Below are 21,258 nucleotides of genomic sequence, written 5' to 3'. Positions count from 1 at the left end.
CAATGAATCTCAACCTGGTACCCGCCTTACCAACAATTAATTTTATATGATCATTCCACTTCAAATCGTTCCGTACGCATACTCCCAGATATTTTACAGAAGTAACTGCTACCAGTGTTTGTTCCGCTATCATATAATCATACAATAAATGATCCTTCTTTCTATGTATTCGCAATACATTACATTTGTCTATGTTAAGGGACAGTTGCCACTCCCTGCACCAAGTGCCTATCCGCTGCAGATTTTCCTGCATTTTGCTACAATTTTCTAATGCTGCAACTTCTCTGTATACTGCAGCATCATCCGCGAAAAGCCGCATGGAACTTCCGACACTATCTACTAGGTCATTTATATATATTGTGAAAAGCAATGGTCCCATAACACTCCCCTGTGGCACGCCAGAGGTTACTTTAACGTCTGTAGACGTCTCTGCATTGATAACAACATGCTGTGTTCTGTTTGCTAAAAACTCTTCAATCCAGCCACACAGCTGGTCTGATATTCCGTAGGCTCTTACTTTGTTTATCAGGCGACAGTGCGGAACTGTATCGAACGCCTTCCGGAAGTCAAGAAAAATAGCATCTACCTGGGAGCCTGTATCTAATATTTTCTGGGTGTCATGAACAAATAAAGCGAGTTGGGTCTCACACGATCGCTGTTTCCGGAATCCATGTTGATTCCTACAGGGTAGATTCTGGGTTTCCAGAAATGAGATGATACGCGAGCAAAAAACATGTTCCAAAATTCAACAACAGATCGATGTCAGAGATATAGGTCTATAGTTTTGCGCATCTGCTCGACGACCCTTCTTGAAGACTGGGACTACCTGTCTGTTTTACAATCATTTGGAACCCTCCGTTCCTCTAGAGACTTGCGGTACACGACTGTTAGAAGAGGGGCAAGTTCTTTCGCGTACTCTGTGTAGAATCGAATTGGTATCCCGTCAGGTCCAGTGGACTTTCCTCTGTTGAGTGATTTCAGTTGCTTTTTCATTCCTTGGACACTTATTTCGATGTCAGCCATTTTCTCGTTTGTGCGAGGATTTAGAGAAGGAACTGCAGTGCGGTCTTCCTCTGTGAAACAGCATTGGAGAAAGGTGTTTAGTATTTCAGCTTTACGCGTATCATCCTCTGTTTCAGTGCCATCATTATCCCGGAGTGTCTGGATATGCTGTTTCGAGCCACTTACTGATTTAACGTAAGACCAGAACTCCCTAGGATTTTCTGTCAAGTCGGTAAATAGAATTTTACTTTCGAATTCACTGAACGCTTCACGCATAGCCCTCCTTACGCTAACTTTGACATCGTTTAGCTTCTGTTTGTCTGAGAGGTTTAGGCTGTGTTTAAACTTAGAGTGAAGCTCTCTTTGCTTTCGCAGTAGTTTCCTAACTTTGTTGTTGTACCACGGTGGGTTTTTCCCGTCCCTCACAGTTTTACTCGGCACGTACCTGTCTAAAACGCATGTTACGATTGCCTTGAACTTTTTCCATAAACACTCAACATTGTCAGTGTCGGAACAGAAATTTTCGTTTTGATCTGTTAGGTAGTCTGAAATCTGCCTTCTATTACTCTTGCTAAACAGATAAACCTTCCTCCCTTTTTTTATATTCCTATTAACTTCCATATTCAGGGATGCTGCAACGGCCTTATGATCACTGATTCCCTGTTCTGCACATACAGAGTCGAAAAGTTCAGGTCTGTTTGTTATCAGTAGGTCCAAGATGTTATCTCCACGAGTCGGTTCTCTGTTTAATTTCTCGAGGTAATTTTCGGATAGTGCACTCAGTATAATGTCACCCGTCCTAAACATCTGAGTGTCCCAGTCTAAATCTGGTAAATTGAAATCTCCACCTAAGACTATAACATGCTGAGAAAATTTATGTGAAATGTATTCCAAATTTTCTCTCAGTTGTTCTGACACTAATGCTGCTGAGTCGGGAGGTCGGTAAAAGGAGCCAATTATTAACCTAGCTCGGTTGTTGAGTGTAACCTCCACCCATAATAATTCACAGGAACTATCCACTTCTACTTCACTACAGGATAAACTACTACTAACAGTGACGAACACTCCACCACCGGTTGCATGCAATCTATCCTTTCTAAACACAGTCTGTACCTTTGTAAAAATTTCGGCAGAATTTATCTCTGGTCGGTGACCAAATAGAACTTACAACCGTACAAAAAATCATGAAACTTAGTCACTCCCTATACAATAGCTAAAGCTTCTTTCTCGATTTGAGAATAGTTTTGCTGGGCAGAATTGAGCAACTTAGATGCAAAAGCGATCAGGCGATCGACACAATTAATGCGGTGCGAGAGAACCGCTCCGATGCTGTGAGAAGATGCATTGACAGCCAAAACAAGCGGTTTGGAGGGATTGAAAGGAATCAGACAGCAATAATTCAACAAAGCAGATTTGAGCTTGTGGAAAGCAGCTTCACATTTCAAAGACCAAACAAAAGGAACGTTCTTACGCCGAAGACGATGCAAAGGCGCTGCAGTCTGTGCTGCATTTGGCATAAACCGAATATAATAAGTAATTTTGCCCAACACAGACTGAAGTTCTTTCAAGTTCCTGGGTGCTGGCAAGTCTCTAATCGCACTGAGATGTGACGGTGAGGGGTGGACACCCTGTCTGTTACTCATATGTCCTAAATACTGAATCTCAGTTTGAAAAAATTTGCACTTGTCTCTGTTACACTTTAGTCCTGCCTGCAAAAGTACGGTAAATAAGGCACGCAAATTCTGCAAATGTTCGTCAGGAGTGCGACCTGAATCAACTACGAGGGCGGTTCAGAAAGTAACCTCCGATTGGTCACAGTGCGGGTTGTGGGGGGAGAAGCGACGCCATCTGTGCGTTCACGCACTCAACAGGTCAGTCGGCATCAAGCCGTGGTCGAGTGAACGTCGTACCTGCGCTAGTTTAGTTTTTGTGGCAGTTTGAAATGTGTGCTGCAATAGAAAACCCCGCCAAATGTGAAGTGCGTGCTGTCATAAGGTTTTTTACAGCCAAAGGATATTCTGCAGCAGCTATTCATCGTGAGCTTTCTGCCGTGTACGGACCAAGAGTTATGAGTGAAGGAGTTGTCCGTGAATGGGTACGTTTATTTAAAAGTGGACGAGAAAACATTCATGATGAAGAGAGGAGTGGTAGACCATCATTGGTGACTGACGAACTCGTTCAGACAGTTGATGCAAAAGTTCGTGAAAATCGACGTTACTCAATGTCGGAGTTGTCTACTGGTTTTCCACAGATTTCTAAGACTCTCTTGTACGATATAGTGACAGCAAGATTGGGTTACCGTAAGTTCTGTGCACGATGGGTGCCCAAAATTCTTACCGACCACCACAAAACTCAAAGAATGGCCTCTGCATTAGACTTTCTGTCACGTTATGAGGACGAAGGAGAACCATTGTTAAACAGAATCGTGACCGGTGACGAAACCTGGATTAAGTACGTGAACCCTGAGACAAAAGAACAATCAAAGATGTGGGCACATTCAAATTCGCCTACCAAACCAAGAAAAGCCTCGCAAGATTTTTCTGCCAGAAAACTGATGGCAACGGTGTTTTGGGATGCCAAAGGGGTGTTGTTGGTTGAATTCATGGAACGTGGTACGACCATTAATCAAGACGTGTACTGTGAAACAATAAAAAAGTTACGACAGGCTATACAGAACAAACGCCGCGGTATGCTGACTTCCGGTATCGTTTTTTTGCACGATAACGCCCGTCCTCACTCTACTCGCAGAACAACGGCCCTTCTTGAGTCCTTCAAGTGGGACGTTATCAACCATCCACCTTACAGCCCAGACCTGGTGCCAAGTGATTATCACCTCTTCATGCATTTGAAGAAATGGCTCGGGTCACAGCGGTTTGATGACGACGACGAAGAGCTCAAAGATGCGGTCACAGGCTGGCTCCAGGCACAAGCGGGTGATTTTTATGCAGAAGGAATTTCAAAGCTTGTGAAGAGATACGATAAGTGCCTCAATCGCTATGGAGACTATGTAGAAAAATAGTGCAAAGATGTAGTTGTAAGATGTATATATTAAAATATTTTTATTTAACTTGGTGTATTTTTTTAAATCAACCGGAGGTTACTTTCTGAACGGCCCTCGTATATCGTCCAGATAATTTGAGCAACCAGGGACAGTGGCACACAACTGCTGCAAGTAAGACTGAAAAATAGCAGGAGCCAAATCACAACTGAACGGAAGGCGGCAAAACTGGAACAAGCCAAGTTGGGTGTTGATCACAGAATAGCGCTGCAACTGTTCGTCGATTGAATCTGAAAGTATGCGTCCCACAAGTCAATCGTGGAAAAGAATTTTCCTTCACCTAGCTTATCAAAAATGTCATCAGGACGCGGTAAGGGAAATGTAGCTACCACTGTCTGGGGATTTCCTGTAGACTTAAAATCACCACAAATATGTAGACAACCGTTTGGTTTCGTCACACACACTATGGGCAAAGCCCATAGTGAAGCAGAAACAGGTTCAGTGACACCACAGTCTTGCAAATGTGTAAGTTCAGCAGCTACAGCGTCACACAGTGTGTATGGAACTGGGCGTGCGCGCCAGAAAACAGGCATGGCATTGTCTTTAACTACAACATGTGCTGCAAAGTCCGTGGCACAACCAAGGCCATCACAAAGGGGTTCAGCAAAATCATCGTATAGTGCGGCAACACTGTCTGCATGGTCACTAGCGTTGATACAAAGTACATTGTCCTGAATTGTGAGACCAAAATGTTCAAATGTGTCCATGCCAAAAATGTTCGTAGCATCACTAGAGCGGAGCACATGGAAAGACACTGTACGGGTTGTTGCTCCATACATGGCTTGCAAACTACACACTCTGAGCACTGAGATTTCCTGTCCAGTAAATGCAGTCAGTGTGGAATGCGAACGACGAAGTGGGGGCGAACCGAGCAAGTCATACGTTGATTTGTTCAGTAAAGAAACTGATGCACCAGTGTCCGGTTGCAGGCGAACAGAACATCCACAAATGTTCAAAGTAACAAAAAGTTTCCGCACATCGTGCTGAATGCGAGAGGAAGTGTCTGGCAAAACTTGATTCACACAACGAGCTGTCAAAGCACGTGAAGCAGAAGGCTGTGAATAAACGGCATTAACATTCATAGGCTGATGTGAATCATGATCATGGCAATTTCCGTTGCGGTGACACCCACGTGAACGGGAGACAAGTTGTGAATTAGAGTTTCTCTTATTACACACAGCTTGCATATGTCCTTTCTTATTACAAACATAACACTGTGATTGGCAGGATGGGAAACTGTCCCGTGGGTGGGCACGAAAGCAGTTCGGATATGATTTTAGTTTCTTACAGGGTGCCTGGTTTGAAACGTGTTCACGAGTGCGCGAGCGGCGTGGCTTGGCTGGCTAGTTGGGGCCGGGCGAAAGGGCATGTGTTGTGCTGCACTAACAGTACACACACCTGGGGTCACGTCGAACGCGGAAGGAGCCATGTCTAATGTATCCTGTCTATCTAGCAAGTCCACTACGTCGTGCAAAGACGGGTTTTTAAATCTGAGGATTTGTTCGCGGATGCGGTGATCCGCCAGAATCTGCGCAATAGCGTCTCTAATCATTATATCCGCATATGAGCATCCACATGAGCAATTAAAGTCATAGTCAGAAGTTAGCCCCAGAAGGTCTGCTAACCAAGATTTATTCGACTAAGTAGGGCCACACCAGAGATGAAAGAATTTGTAGCGTGTGGCTACCACATTTACACTGTCACGGAAGTGGGAATTCAAAGCGTTGATCACTTCATCGTAAGTTTTAGTGTCTGGGCGTGTGGTGGGAAACAACTTGATGAGCACACGGTATAACACAACACCTGCATTGGCAATGAAAAAGGCAAGGTGCTCTGTACCTGGTATGTTGTATGCTGTGAAGTGTGCCTCAATCTGGATGATGTATTCTGGCCAGCGTTCAACATCAGGATTGAAGGCACGAAATGGCGGTGCCATCAGCGACGGCATCGGTACAGGCGGTGGCATTGGAGGTACCGAAGTAGCTGCAGTTTGTAGTGTGACCAGTCCATTTATGGCAGCAAGCAGCTGCGTTATTTACTGAGCCTGAAAACGTGCAAGAATCGACAGCGAAGCCTGTTCCTGTGGCGAAGCCATGGTTTACACAAATGAAAGTCTTATACTGAGGCTAGCACGAAAAGAAAGCAGTACCGAGCAAAAAGGTGCTGTTAGGAGGGTAAAGGGGAGTCCTCGTTGCCAACTTTTGTATCCCACCTGGAAGGCGGCGCGTGTGTGTGAGCAGTCTAAGGTGAAAATCTCTCTGTACTGCATTGTGAATTAAAATCACCTTTACTTTAGCAAGTAGAGTAATACATATCTTTGCCCTGAGGTGCGAAGCTGAAGCGAAGTGTCCTGGCCATCTGCTCTTGATCAAATGGGGAGAATCTGGAGCGGAGCTCTTAGATCTGCACAGTACCGACTAGAGGGCACTGTCGTCGGTGTCTGTTGTAGTGCCAACCTAATAACTTTAATATGCGGTGGCATTGTTGCTATCGACACCACAACAATCATGTTCATTGATGATGTACTCATGATCTGGACTCAAGGCTATGACACTCTATCTTCACTCCTTCACAACCAGAACACCTTCTCTCCCATCTTCTTCACCTGGTCCTCTTCAATCTGCCATGCCACCTTCCTGGACATTTACGTCCTCCTCTTTGACTTCTCCACCACCCCTCTGTCCATATTAAACCCACCAACCACAAACAGCACATGTATGTGACAGCTGTTATCCCTTTCACAGCAAAAAATTCCTGGCAACCCGGGGGATGGCGTATCTGCAGTGACAAGAACTCCCTTGCCCAATATGCTGAGGGTCTCCAAGGGTTTCACAGACAAGCATTGTCCCCCAGACTTAGTCAGTAAACATATTTCTTGTACCATTTCTCCTCGCACCACCCCAAAGAACCAGCCACAAAGGAGTGCCCTGTTTGCCACTCAGCGACACCCCGGACTGGAACAACAGAACCACATCCTTCACCAGGGTGTTGATTGCCATCATCATGCTCTGAAATAAGAGACATTCTATCCAACATCCTTCCCAACCCTCCTAAAGTGGTGTTCCATTACCCACTCAACCTCCAAATCATCCTAGTCCATTTCTATGTCACTCTCATCCAATCTCTTGCCATAAGGATCATCTCCCTGCTTAGACCCAAGTGCAAGACCTGCCCAATCCACCCACCCAGCTCTTCCTATTCCAGTTGTGTCACAGGCTTATCCTGCCACATCAGTGGCCAGGCCACCTGTGAAAGCAGCCATGTCATTTACCAGCTCTGCTGCAATCATTGCACAGTTTTTTTATATTGGCATGACTACCAACCAGCTGTCCACCAGGATGAACGGCCACGTCAAACTGTGCCCTAGAGCAAAGTAGGTCATCCTGTGGCACAACATGCAGCTGAACATAACAGACTTGATTTCAATGGCTGCTTCATTACTCGAGCCATCTGGACCCTTCCCTCCACCACTAGCTTTTCTGAACTGTGCAGATGGGAGTTATTCTTACAATACATTCTCTGCTTCTGTAATTATCCTGGCCTCAACCTATGGTAACATACTGTCCCCGCATCCTCCACCCAACAGTTTCCATCCTCTTTGTCCTATCACCTCCTCCCAATTCTCGTTTCCCACCCCCATTATGTGCTGCCTTTTGCCAATACACCAGCCCCTCTTCCCCTGCTCCTCTCCATTTTCTGTTCTGGCCCTCTCACCCACCCCTCCGCCTCACAGCCTCCCGAGGCATCGCCTCTTGGCAGACAAGACACTCTGCCAGATAGCGCTTTTCTCTCCCCTATCCATACACTGCTAATCCTTCCTCTTTCCTGCCCCCTCCAGATTGTTGCTTCCATTCCACTTCACAGTTGCCTTCAGGTCCGAACTGCCAGAGACGGCGTACATGTGTGCGTGAGGTGTGCTTGCTTGTGTGTTTCTTTTTCCTTTCACGATGAAGGCTGTAGCTGAAACCTAATTTGTAAGTGTCTTTCAATTGTGCCTGTGTACAACATGATCGTTTTTTAAATATGACATACTTGGAATGAGATAGTATTGCAATCAGCACAGTAATATTGACTGTCTGTGGATTTTCTTCCCATTAGCATCACACACGTGTCTGTTCATTGCATAGTGCCTTGTGCAATATTGTTTCCTTTTTGTAGGACGTATAGATGTGGGAAAATATTTTCTTGGCCGAAGAACTGTCAGTGCTTTTCTTGGCCCCTCAGCTTATAGAGCTATACTATGACAATTTGTGGTATTTGGGCATCTATTAGTTACAGTCTACAGCAAGAACTTCTTTTTACCGATACATTTCGAAAATAGAAGTTTCGAATTCCACAGCGCATTTCCAAAGAATCAAGGTTTTTGTTCAATCGTTGTTTCCTGACAGACATTGGCCTAACTGTGGATTCATCACTCCCTTTTGACAATTCTCTGCTTGTACCATCCATTGTTATGTACAGATCTCAGCAGTGGCATGTCCATTGTTGGTGATTTTACTTGTTTGAGCAATAGGCCATCATCTACGGCATGTGTCTGCACCAAGCATTTTGTCTGTTATGCTGGAATGATCCTCAGAGAGTGTAAAGACTTCATTAGTTGTCATTCAAACACAAACAAGCTCAGCAGGCCTAAGTTACAAATGTGTTCCTTCGCTTTTTATTGCTCACCACTATTCTGAACCATAACTGAATTGATCTGAATATCTATTAGCATTTTCAACTTAAGTTACTCACTTTAATTCTTCATCCAGGGAGAGTTTGCAGGACTGCACAACATGTGATCATCTAGCATTTCAGAGTGCAATTTTGGAGACTTGGTAAACAAAAAGTTGAATCGTGCTCATACCACCTACGGATCTGTGAATATTCTTTTATATTTTGGGTCTGGAGCTAAAACTTTGAAATTGTTACCTTGTTAATCCTTTGCAGTGTGTACAAATTCAAGCATCAAGTCCTAATTTGCATTTCCTATTTGATTAATTCCACTATTTATGTCTGGCACACTGAGCAGTACCAGCTGCTCTTATCAAGAGAACATATAATTGTCTAAGAATGGAAAGAAATAAGTAAGGTGATCCTTTTGACAATGAAATCATTAGAGACAGAGCAAAATCTTTGATTGGATGAGAGTGGGGAAGAGTATTGAGTGTGTCCTTTTCAAGGATACAATACTGGTATTTACCTTGATTGGTTTAAGGAAACTACATAAAACCTAGATATGGGTAGTCTTTGTTGTACAACTAGAGTTAGTTATAGGATGTTCAGTAACATTTCTTCTTATTCTCTTAGAAACTCATTCTTCCTTTTTTTCACAGTAGTATTGTTTATTTTATTTTTAGTTTTTGTGGCAATTCCTGACATAATTATATATTTACATGTCTGTTTCAGGTGGAACAGGAGATATCACAGAAACCCAACTAACAGGAGAAATCCAAGTGGTAGGTCAAAGTTCAGATCATTCCATCATCCTGCACAACACAGACACACATCCAGAACAGCCAGCTTCCAGGAAGAAACCACAGAATATAATTGGCAAAATCTTCGTAATGTGTCTGAAAATGCTGAAAGTTGGTCAGATTTTAAGAAGCTGCTTGGTGGCAGAAATTGCGAAGAGTCTTCAGTGGAATCAAAATTAGAAACATCAGTGAAAGCAGAAGATGGTGATGATGAGGTGGAAGAAGAGGAGCAGGAGGAGGAACAAGTGGAGTCTTTGGATGAGGAAGCTGAAGAGGAAGAAGTTGAATGGAAACCATTACTTCAGCCTTCAGACTGTACAGACATAGGTAAAATAAAAAGTCAGTTTTTTCCCAACGCAAAGAAAATTAAAGCTCATACCGTGCCAGAGACAAGAAGGGAAATTATATATGATATTGAGGTTGATAGTAATATTAAAAATGTCAGACACTTGGCATAAGTATTAGTCTATCAAATTCCACCTAGTCGGTAAATATATAAGTGTCATTTATATTTTCTTAGTTGATGTGAGGTAAATGGTTTGGTATTACCCGCTAAACAGTTTTTGGCTATATTGCTGAACACACACTCTGCTAGCTTTCTTGTGTTAATAAATAAATTACATTCCTGTCATGACTCCGTAGTGAATATTTATACACCTGACACTATGTGAGTGCACTGAGCCTTGGCTATTGCATTGGTATTGCTTGATAATTATTTTGGTAAATATTGGCATATGAACCTAAAATCTGCATGAACTGGCAAATATATGCGAGTGAGTGAATAAATGTTTTATTTTGTATACTTCATCCATACTCCAAAAGCCTCTTCAGAATCTTTGCTAGAGAGTATGTCTAATGCCACTACCATTTTGTTATTCCTCTTTCTATTCAAGAATGGTGTGGAGAACAACAACTGTCCATTAGTCTCAATGTGAATTCTGATATAATGTCATTGCTATTTTACGAGATATATGTGGGAGAAAATATGTTGCTTGGCTCTTCTTGAAACATACTCTTCCTTGTGATGCACAACATATTTCCTATAGCATCATGAGTCTTTAATTTTTTTCCCCTCCCTAACCAATCTTCTGACTGGTTTGATGTGGCCCACCATGAATTCCTCACATGTGGTGACCTCTTGATCTCATAGCAGCTCTTGCAACAAACCACCTCAGTTATTTCTTGGGTATATTCCAAACTCTTGTTTTCAGCACAGTTTTTTAGCCTCCTCAGCTCCCTCTAGTACTATGGAAGTTAATCCATGATGTCTTAACATGTCCTATCACCCTGTCCCTTCCTTTTGTCAGTGTTTTCCATATATTCCTTTCCTTGCCGATTCTGATGAGAACCTCCTTATTTCTTATCAGTTCACTTAATTTTCCATCACCACATCTCAAGCACTTCAATTCTCTTCTTTTCCAGTTTTCTCACAGTCCATGGTTGACTCTCATATAGTGCTGTGCTCCACACATACATCCTCATGTTATAACGTCAAGTTTAACAAATATATTTCAGAACGACACAACACATATAAGTCACAGAGTAAGTTGACAAGCAAGACATGTGTACACGTTAGCATTCGAATGAGCACTGAGACCGAGTCTAGCGGCCGCTGCTCGGCTGGCCGCTTAGGTGGCGCAGCTACTGCATGGCTGGCAGACAGCGCCGCACATAGAGGACGCACGTAATTGCGCGGCGGCGCTTTGAATGATCGGTGAGTCACAACACTTTTCCCCCCCTTTGAAATTGTTGCACTGGTCCTGATGGAGGTGTCCTGGAGATGGCTAATGTCCATAGGCGTTGTTTGACTCACCGTAAAGTCTCGAGGAGGAGGCTTCCCGTAAGGACGGAAGTGTCCCCGATGATAACGGGTCGAGATGACAGGAGACGTAGGGGTCGAATCTGCTGGGACCCCATGCACCAGTCTGCCCGTTGCGGCAAGTCCAGTTAATATGACAGGAGACATGGGCGATGTGTCGGCGTCCGTTGGAGGAGGAGGCGAGTAGATTTGCTCTGACAGAGGATGGTCATCCAGTTCCTGCATGGGCACGTCTCCTGGTGGCGTCCGTTCTTGTGCTGGTATCGTGATGACGGGGAGAGGGCTGTGTTGTGAGTATTGAGAGATGCCAAGATCCCGAGCGTCAGGTAGAGCCGAAGTTGGTGTAGCGGCATTCGGAACAGGCATTGCCGGCACACACGAGGCCGAAGCTGATCCAAATGACGCACTGCAACACCCGTGTCTGCCTGGATTTCATACAGGCATCTGCCACGGTGTCGTAAGATGCGGCCTGGGCTCCATTTTGGCCGCCTGCCATATCCCCGTACCCAGACGAGGTCGTCGGCGGTGAACCGGCCAAGTGAAGGCACCCGCGGCGGTGAGGTGGAAGGCCGCAGAAGATGAAGTAGCATGCCGGGCTGTCGGCCATGTAAGAGCTCAGCTGCGCTGTGGTCGCCCATGGGGGTGAAACGGTAAGACGCCAGAAACTGGAGAAGCGCAGCAGAAGAAGTCAGAAGTTTCCGCATCTAAGCCTTAAATGTGCGGACCAGTCTTTCAGCCTCACCGTTTGATTGTGGATGGAACGGCGGGGCCGTGACATGCATAACGCCGTGACGAGCACAAAAATCCGCAAATTCGGAAGAGGCAAATTGCGGACCATTATCAGTAACAAGAGTAGAGGGGAGGCCTTCCAAAGAAAAAATGTAGGCGAGAGCACTGGTGGTTGCCGCGGTGGTAGGCGACGTGCAACGTACAATGAAAGGAAAGTTAGAGTAGGCATCAATTATGAGGAGCCAATAAGTACCTAAAAAAGGTCCCGCAAAGTCAGCATGAATGCACTCCCAGGGCTTCTCAGGCGAAGGCCACGGTGACAAAGATGACTTCGGGGCAGCAGCCTGTGACGCACAAGGGCCGCAGGCAGCGACCATGTGTGCTATTTCAGAGTCGATGCTGGGCCAGTACACATGACGGCACGCCAGAGATTTTGTGCGAGAGACACCCCAGTGCCCTTGGTGAAGGAGGCGCAAGACCGAAGCACGCAAAGACGCAGATACCACAACACGCGGCGAAGCATTGTCAGTGGAAAGGAGGATAACACCATCCCTAGCCGTGAGGCGGTAGCGCAAAGCGTAGTAGTTCCACAACGGATCAGAAGTCTTAGCGGACGGGCGATCTGGCCAACCCTTCTGAATACAGCGTAAAACCCTGGAGAGGGTAGGGTCAGAACCCGTAGCAGCCGCCAGCCTGTCCCCAGTGATGGGAAACCCGTCCACAACCCGCTGCTCGGCAAAATCCAGGTGGAAACACAAAAGTTCGTCCCTATCGAATGCCTGATCAGGACCCATGGGAAGGCGAGACAGAGCATCAGCATTTGCATGTTGAGCCGTTGGCCGGAAATGAATCTCATAATTGAAACGAGACAAGTAAAGAGCCCAACACTGGAGGCGGTGTGCAGCCTTGTCGGGAAGTGACGTTGATGGATGAAACAAGGAAACAAGTGGTTTGTGATCCGTAACAAGATGAAATTTTGAGCTATAGAGAAAAACACCAAACTTATGAAGAGCATAAATAATGGCCAAAGCTTCTTTCTCAATTTGAGAGTACTTTTGCTGGGCATCCGTGAGCGTTTTGGAGGCATAAGCAATGGGTTGTTCCGAACCGTCAGAAAAACGGTGCGCAAGGACTGCACCGACCCCGTATTGAGAGGCATCTGTGGCAAGAACGAGATGTTGGCCAGGTCGATAAGTAGCCAGGCACGGGGCCTGTTTCAGCATAGTCTTCAATTTCTGGAAAGCCGCATCGCATGACGCGGACCAGTGAAAAGGCACGTTTTTATGCAATAGGCGATGCAACGGCTGAGCCACCGAAGCCGCGGACGGTAAAACTTGTGATAGTATGCTATTTTCCCCAAGAAGGCCTGCAGTTCCTTAACAGATGTAGGGCGAGGAAGGGCATCGATCGCAGCGACAGTTTGCTGAAGTGGATGAATACCATCCCGAGAGAGTTGAAACCCCAAGTACGTGATAGGGGCCTGAAAAAATTGTGATTTTTGAAGATTACACTTAAGACCGGCTGTCTGTAAGACATGAAAAAGTGTGCGGAGATTTTGAAGATGTTCTTCAGTGGTGGAGCCAGTGACAACAATGTCGTCCATGTAATTGATACACCCAGGGACAGGGAGCAATAATTGTTGCAAGAATCGCTGCAAGAGAGCAGGGGCGCTAGCAACTCCGAATGGAAAGCGTTGGTATTGATAGAGGCCGAAAGGTGTGTTAAGGACCAGAAACTGCCAGGAAGCAGTATCGAGAGGAAGTTGATGATAAGCTTCGGACAGGTCAATTTTAGAAAAATACTGGCATCCAGCAAGTTTAGTGAATAGTTCTTCAGGACGGGGCATAGGGTAAGTTTCGATGAGGCATTGAGCATTTACAGTGGCTTTGAAATCGCCACAGAGACGAATATCACCCTTTGGCTTAGCAACGACAACGACAGGAGAGGACCACTCACTGGAAGTGACAGGAAGCAAGACCCCTGAAGTAGTGAGACGATCCAGCTCCCGTTTTACCTGATCACGAAGGGCCACAGGAATGGGCCGAGCCCGTAAAAACTTAGGCTGAGCAGTGGGTTTGAGCGTTATATGAGCTTCAAAGTCGTTTGCACGGCCTAACCCAGGAGAAAAAAGGGACGAAAATGTCGTCGACAAGGAATCCAGTTGAGCATAAGGAACAGCATCAGAGACAATATTGACAGAGTCATCTATGGAGAACCCAAAAACGCGAAAGGCATCGAAACCGAAAAGATTTTCTGCATTGCTCTGGTCGACCACAAATATGGGAACAGTGTGAACGACGGCTTTGTAAGATACCTCAGCATTAAACTGTCCCAAGAGAGAAATCTTCTGTTTATTGTATGTCCGTAATTGGCGAGTGACAGGTCACAGGAGTGGAGAACCCAACTGAAGATACGTCTGAGAATTAATTATAGTGGCAGCAGAACCAGTATCCACTTGCATGGGAACATCTCGACCAAGGATTTGGACAGTGAGGAATAACTTCCCTGAAAGGGAAGAAGTGCAATTGACAGACAACACAGAATCAGCGTCATGTTCATGAACATCATGTATGCGGTCGGATTTGCAAACGGAAGACACATGACCTTTCTTTTTACAATTGTGACACACAGCCCAACGTTGGGGACAATCCTCACGTGAATGTTTCCTAAAACACCGCGGACAGGAGGGAAGTTTTGCTGCAGTTTCTTAGCGGGTTGTTTACGGCTAGGCCGAGGCTGCGCGTGGGAGCGCACTGCGGCCACGTCGGCCGGCGGGGACGCGCCGCACGCGTCGTCAACAGCGCACAGAGGTTGTATTTCCCCGACATCACCCCACGCCTCTATTTGCGCCCCAGCGGCGCGAGAAATTTCAAAAGACTGCGCAATGGAAAGAACGTCATCTAGAGTCGGATTCGCCAACTGAAGAGCCCGTTGCCGAACTTCTTTGTCGGGCGCCGACAGGATAATAGCATCCCTTACCATGGAATTGGCATGAATTCTTTGTGAACGTCAGTAACAAATTGACACTTTCGACTGAGGCCGTGAAGTTCAGCAGCCCAAGCGCGATAGGATTGATGTGGCCGGTTTTGACAACGATGAAAGGCAACACTAGAGGCTACCACATGCGTTTGCTTTTGAAAATAGGCAGACAGAAGTGAGCACATTTCAGCAAAGGACAAAGATGCAGGATCCTTCAAAGGAGCCAATTGCGACAACAACCGATACATTTGAGGTGAAATCCAGGAAAGGAGCAGAGACTTACATGTTTGTTCGTCCGTGACATGAAATGCCAAGAAGTGCTGTCTAAGACGTTTTTCATAATCAGACCAGTCTTCCGCCGTCTCGTCGTAAGGAGGAAAAGGAGGTACAGCCAACGACGAGAAACGCCCCGCATTTGACACCGCGATGAAATTGCGAATCGCCGCTGTTAGAAGCGTTTGCTGTTCAAGGAGGTTTTGCAGTAGTTGCTCGACAGTAGCCATGGAACCCTGTGGGTCAACGGTGAAAAGGAAAAATCCACTACCTCGTCACCAGTTGTTATAACGTCAAGTTTAACAAATATATTTCAGAACGACACAACACATATAAGTCACAGAGTAAGTTGACAAGCAAGACATGTGTACACGTTAGCATTCGAATGAGCACTGAGTCCCAGTCTAGCGGCCGCTGCTCGGCTGGCCGCTTAGGTGGCGCAGCTGCTGCATGGCTGGCCGACAGCGCCGCACGTAGAGGACGCGCGTAATTGCGCGGCGGCGCTTTGAATGATCGGCGAGTCAGAACACCTCAAAAGTTTATTCCTCAAAGTGTTCCAGACCTCCAGGAGAGCTCTGATCTTAAAGTTGCAGGTGAGATATTGCTGGGAACAGAAAGCCGTAAGGTGTTTGTACACTAAATACATCCCGTAATTATTCGTACTGCCAATTGAGTTGCACATCTATCTTCTTAGTGTGAGTGCTACTGATCCAGATCAAGCATCAGTATTCAGCAACAGATTATGATAGGGCTAAGGCTGTGTAGCTTAAAACATGAGCATTGGCTCCCCATGAGGTACCAGCTAGTTTATGTACACTGTTATTTGTCATTTTGACTTCAGCTATTGTACTTGAGAGATCCTGCTTGAAAGTTAGAGTTCTATCTGGTGTTATTCCTAGGTGTTTTGGTGAACTGCTGTACAGCAAGACAAGCCTCTGAATCTGAGTTCTAGTTTATAATTGACCTATCTGTTGTGTGGGTGAAATTCAGATATAACTTTTTTCTGAGATTTACGTGGAGACACCATTTCTTGAAACGTACATCAAAGGCTCCCTTGTCAGTGGTAGAAGTGGTTTCAGCAAGTTGGGATGTTTTAGGTCATTTGCATGTGTACAGACAAGATGCTTGATGTAAACCATCATTTAGTTTAAATACTCTTCTTCTGTCATTGTAAGAATAGGTCTCAAAGTATATATTGCTTAGCATCTTATTAAGTAGATCTGTAAGTTTACAGCGTGGGATAACACTCGTGAATTTCAAAAGAAATCCTTACTGCCAAACAGTGTCGTAAGCAGCTGATAGATCCGAGCTACTGATTTCTTTTCATACCTATTTTCAATATTAGTGGTGATCATTACAACTTCTCTGTAGTCTGAATGTTGCTTCTGTAGGGACGTGTTTGTTGATTACTTCAAAAATTCTATTGTTTTAAGGTGGTGCATAAGATCATTGACTTTTTTTCGTAAGTTGAATGAACACAACACATACACATAACAGAGGCTTGAGTCATCAGTGGTATATTCTCCTTCACTATTTACAACAGTCTGCCAACACTGGGGTGAGGTTTTGATTCTCTGAATGTAGAAACTGTGTGGTTTTGTGGTGAAGAACTCGTTGAGGTCAGGTGAATAAGATAGGGAGTGAGATGACTTCTCATCACAACCTCTGTATGGTGTTTTTTGTCAGTCTGGCAAAATTGTGATGGGTGTTATCACTTCATGCAATCTTCCTGAACATTGTTCTGGGATTGCATCTGCAAGACATCTCAGTTGTTGTCAGTAAATGTCAGCAATGATGGTTACACCACGGGGAAGCACAACACCATCGCTGTTCCACAAGATGCATTACATTATCTTCTGTGGATGCGTGCAGATCTTTGTATGGGGAGTTGCTGCTTTGTTTGGGCTCAACTATTCCTTTATTTTCCTTATGTTAGCATAGAGACAACATTCCTTGTCACCAGGAACTATACAGGTGATGAGGAGCTAGCAGAGATGCACATATGGCTTCCCACTGATTTTTGTGAGTTTGGCTTAGAGCTTGTGGTACCTATACACCCAATTTTTGAACCTTCCCCATTGCACACAAATGTCGAACAATGGTGGAATGACCACAGTTCATTACATTTGCCAGTTCTCGAGTATACTGACACGAATCATTCTGGATTAATGCGTTTAAGGATCTGCATCAAACACCAAAGGTCTTCTTAACATAGAGAATCACTACTGTCAAAACAATCCTCCTTAAAATGAAAAAGTCATTTTCTTACCATACTTTGCCCAGTGGCATTATCCCCATACGTGGCACAAATGTGTCTATTTGCCTCTGCTGCTGCTGTCTCCCGTAAATTGAACTCAAGAAGAAGAATATGTTGGAAATGTTTCAATTTCTCGACTTTTCACCCCATTTTCTAGTGTCCACAGCTCCATTCATTATCTCCTAATGATACTATGTAAACTGAAATAACAACAGTGAATTGTGAATAAAAAATGACATTTGATAAATAAACCAAGAGCAACTGTATCAACATGCAATATAAAAATGCTACAAACTTATGCATCACCGTAATAGATCAGAAGCTCAAGGAGTTTGTTTGTAACACTTAGAAGTGCTTTTGGACAGTAGTTCTCAACTTTTGTGTGTCTTTATTTGGTTTCAGTGTGGCTGATACTTTCGTTTTTGTTATCAGAAGCGTAAGGTTTCCTGTTTGTAGGGTGTTTGAGGAGGAGTCGGTAAGCCATTCTACTGTAGCTAGTTTATTGTGAAATACAAATCCAGGGTGTATTCCATCAAATCCATCTGCTTTTCTAAGTTTCACACTTTTCATTGCAGCTTTGGTTTCATCTTCTTAGAATGCATTGGAGAATTTAGAAGTATGTATAGCAGCTCTTCTCTTGGTCTTCAATTAAAATTTGATAACCCTTTTGAATTACTTGTCTTTTGTATGCTTGGAAACTGATACTAGATGTACAGCAAAATCATTCAAACTGATGGCAATTTCTGATCTTTTGATTGCAGGATTTGATGAAAGTAGTTGCCTAATAATAGACCAGGCTTTTTTGCTAGAGTGGGTGTATTCTAAGGATTCTGCTGTTCTCTGACAGGTCCTTCTTTGACCCTGATCCAAGAATTGGAGAAGACCTATTGCTTTGTCAGAGTTCGGATGTTACTCATATTCTCTTAGATATTTCTCATCCTCTGCACTCCAACCAGAGATCTACTCTTTTTGATATGTGGTATCCTGTAGGAATGCATCACTAACTGCACCTTTAATAATCCAAACAAATTTACTGTATTTGTTATAGGTGGGTTTGATCCATCTAACATTGGAATCTCAGCAATATTGGGAAAGGTGACACATTGGGCCACAGACAGGCATAACATTTAGCTTCCAGCCAAAGCCGTCGTCAGAAAAGAGTACACACACACACACACACACACACACACACACACACACACACACACACAAAAGCAAGCACATACATGACCACTATCTCTGACAGCTCGGACCAGAATGCAACTGTCACATAGAATGAAGGTGTGTGTGTGTGTGTGTGTGTGTGTGTGTGTGTGTGTGTAGGGGGGGGGGGGGGAGGGGGAGAAATGAGCACTGTCTGTCAGAGTGTAGAGGAGCAGAGAAGTGGAAAAGACTGGTGGGTGCGTTGGCACAGAGTGGGGCTCACTGGATGATGAGGGGTCACAAACTGAGAGTAGCTGACAGGTCAGAGGGATCAGAACTTTTTGGAGGGTGGGTGTGGGCACAGTAGGTTACAGTTCTCTGCACCCAAAATCATTCGGCGTCAACCTACTGTCCCCACACCCTCCACCCAATAGTATCCGCCACCTTAGTGCTATTAGCTCCTCCCAGTTCACATCCCCTCACCCTCATTGTGCACCACTGTCTGCCAACACAACCACTAGTCTTTTCTCCTTTTCTGCTCCCCATCCCTCCTTCAAGGCCTCCCAATGCCGCACCTTGGAGCCTTGTCTTGCTAGCATCTAGTCCCTGCACGCTCTGCCAGGCATTGCTCACTTCTCCCCCTCCCCCCCACCCCGCTATTTCTGCCCCCTCCCCTTCCCATTCCGGATTGCTCCCGCCGTTAGAACGGAGTTGCGTTCTGGCCAGACATTGCCTTCTGGCTAGAGATAGTGGTCATGTATGTGTGTGGTTTTCTTACTTTGTGTGTGTGTGTGTGTGTGTGTGTGTGTGTGTGTGTGTGTGGTGAGTAGCAGTTTATGTTTTCATAATATTGTATATAAAGAGTAGTTATTTTGGCTTAATTATATGTATCATCAGCTCATGTGTAGCAAAATACTAGAGAAATGAAAAGGATTTGGTTAAACACACACACACACACACACACACACACACACGACTAGTATGCAATACGTTGGGTGTCTGCCTCATCTTATTTGTTACATCTTACTTGTATTAGACTTAACCGTACGTGTGGGGATCTGGTTGAGAGGACTGTTATTCCCCTTGGTTCTCATTAGAACAGTGGTTCCCAACTTTTTCAAGACCATTACCCCTGTGTGCAGTCAGATTCAGCTAGTAATCCCCTCCCCACTGCCACAATTACCATCAGCATTTAACTAAACTTTAGAATGAGAAAAGAATTTCGCTTGAACACTTTCATTTTTAAAATGATGAAAGATAATTTATATTTATTTTTTGTAGTTCTTTTATTAAACCATGAACTGATGAGTCAATTGTACTGCATATTTCCAACAACCCTTTTTTGTAAAATAAGGAAGCATTACCCAGTGCAGTGTGAGTGCTAACTACAACTCCTCCTGAGGAAATAAGTTAACTCTTCACGTTAAAGGTAGATACTTGTTACAGAATGTTTTCTCTGCGCCACTCCCCTCCTTGCTGGCGCATGCTTCACCCACATGTTGCACCCCAATTAAATCAGAACAAATTAAAATGTGTGCACTACACTTAGGCCTAATATTTGTAAATCACTTGTTTGCCGGTGTCCTTACTTCTGAGCTGACAGAAATTGGAAGCCTATAGGCTGCCAATGCTTTGTACCTAACCACTTGCCAGTAATAATAATAATAATAATACAGTGTAGTAAAAACTATCCCACTCGTAGGCACAGGATTAATTGCCTGCAGGAAGTTTTTGTGCTTGATCACGGACTTCACCTTCCCTAACAGCCAAGACTCTATTCTTTCTATTTGTTGTATCCAAATAGACTTCACACACTGCTGAACATACATGCACCAATCAATCAGGGAGGACACAGAAGGAACAGACACATTCTGGGAGGAGCTAGAAGATATCCTCTCAAAGGTACCCAGCAAACACACCTGGGGAATTTCGATGCCCAGTTGGTAAGCAAAGAAAATATTAATTATTATTGTATACTACACAGCTCAAAGGAGAACTAACTGCAGTGGAGAGGGACTAGTGGAGTTATGTAATCAGCCAACTGCTTTCAAGCACTTTCCCAAAAAACAGGAGAGCCGGACATCTCCAGATTCAAACCTCGGTGTTTTCCAAATTGGCCATGTCGCCTTTGCACAGAAGGTGGAACAGGAGATGCAGAATGTAAATGTTCTGATAAATGCCAATTTATATCACTACCTTCTAAATATTGAAGTTAGACTAATTCCAAGAAATGCCAAGAAGGTTACTCCCAGAAAAAAATTATAAGTTTGACGGAGACAAGGTAAGGAGCAACCAAGAATTTACCAACAAGTTGGAAACTTCAAATCCAGAGAAATGGGAACAACTACAAGAGACCATAGTCAGAGCAGCTAAGGAGACTGTCCCAACAGCTAAGACAAGATGTTTGGCAGAAATTGAGTTGCCATAAAAATGAAGCAACTAGGTCAACTTCAAAACATGAGAAAATAACATTCCTAACTTCTATAAAATCTTCAAGCACAATCTGAACAAATATCCCCCTGCCTCCACCCCCCGAGCCATC

General features: G+C 44.5%; 1 protein-coding gene across 2 annotated transcripts in view; it reads left to right on the top strand.

Annotated features, from left to right (window-relative positions):
* Window positions 1-21,258, top strand: part of LOC126236275 (uncharacterized) — a 181,102-nt gene that overhangs the window by 121,344 nt on the left and 38,500 nt on the right. For both annotated transcript variants that reach the window (XM_049945434.1, XM_049945435.1), the window contains exon 5: window positions 9,449-9,843. In XM_049945434.1, coding sequence (XP_049801391.1) covers window positions 9,449-9,843 — 395 coding nt within the window. The remainder of the gene's footprint in view (window positions 1-9,448; window positions 9,844-21,258) is intronic.

The sequence above is a fragment of the Schistocerca nitens genome, chromosome 2, assembly GCF_023898315.1.
Source record: "Schistocerca nitens isolate TAMUIC-IGC-003100 chromosome 2, iqSchNite1.1, whole genome shotgun sequence".
Taxonomy (NCBI): domain Eukaryota; kingdom Metazoa; phylum Arthropoda; class Insecta; order Orthoptera; family Acrididae; genus Schistocerca; species Schistocerca nitens.
This window is presented reverse-complemented; position numbering and strand designations above follow the sequence as displayed.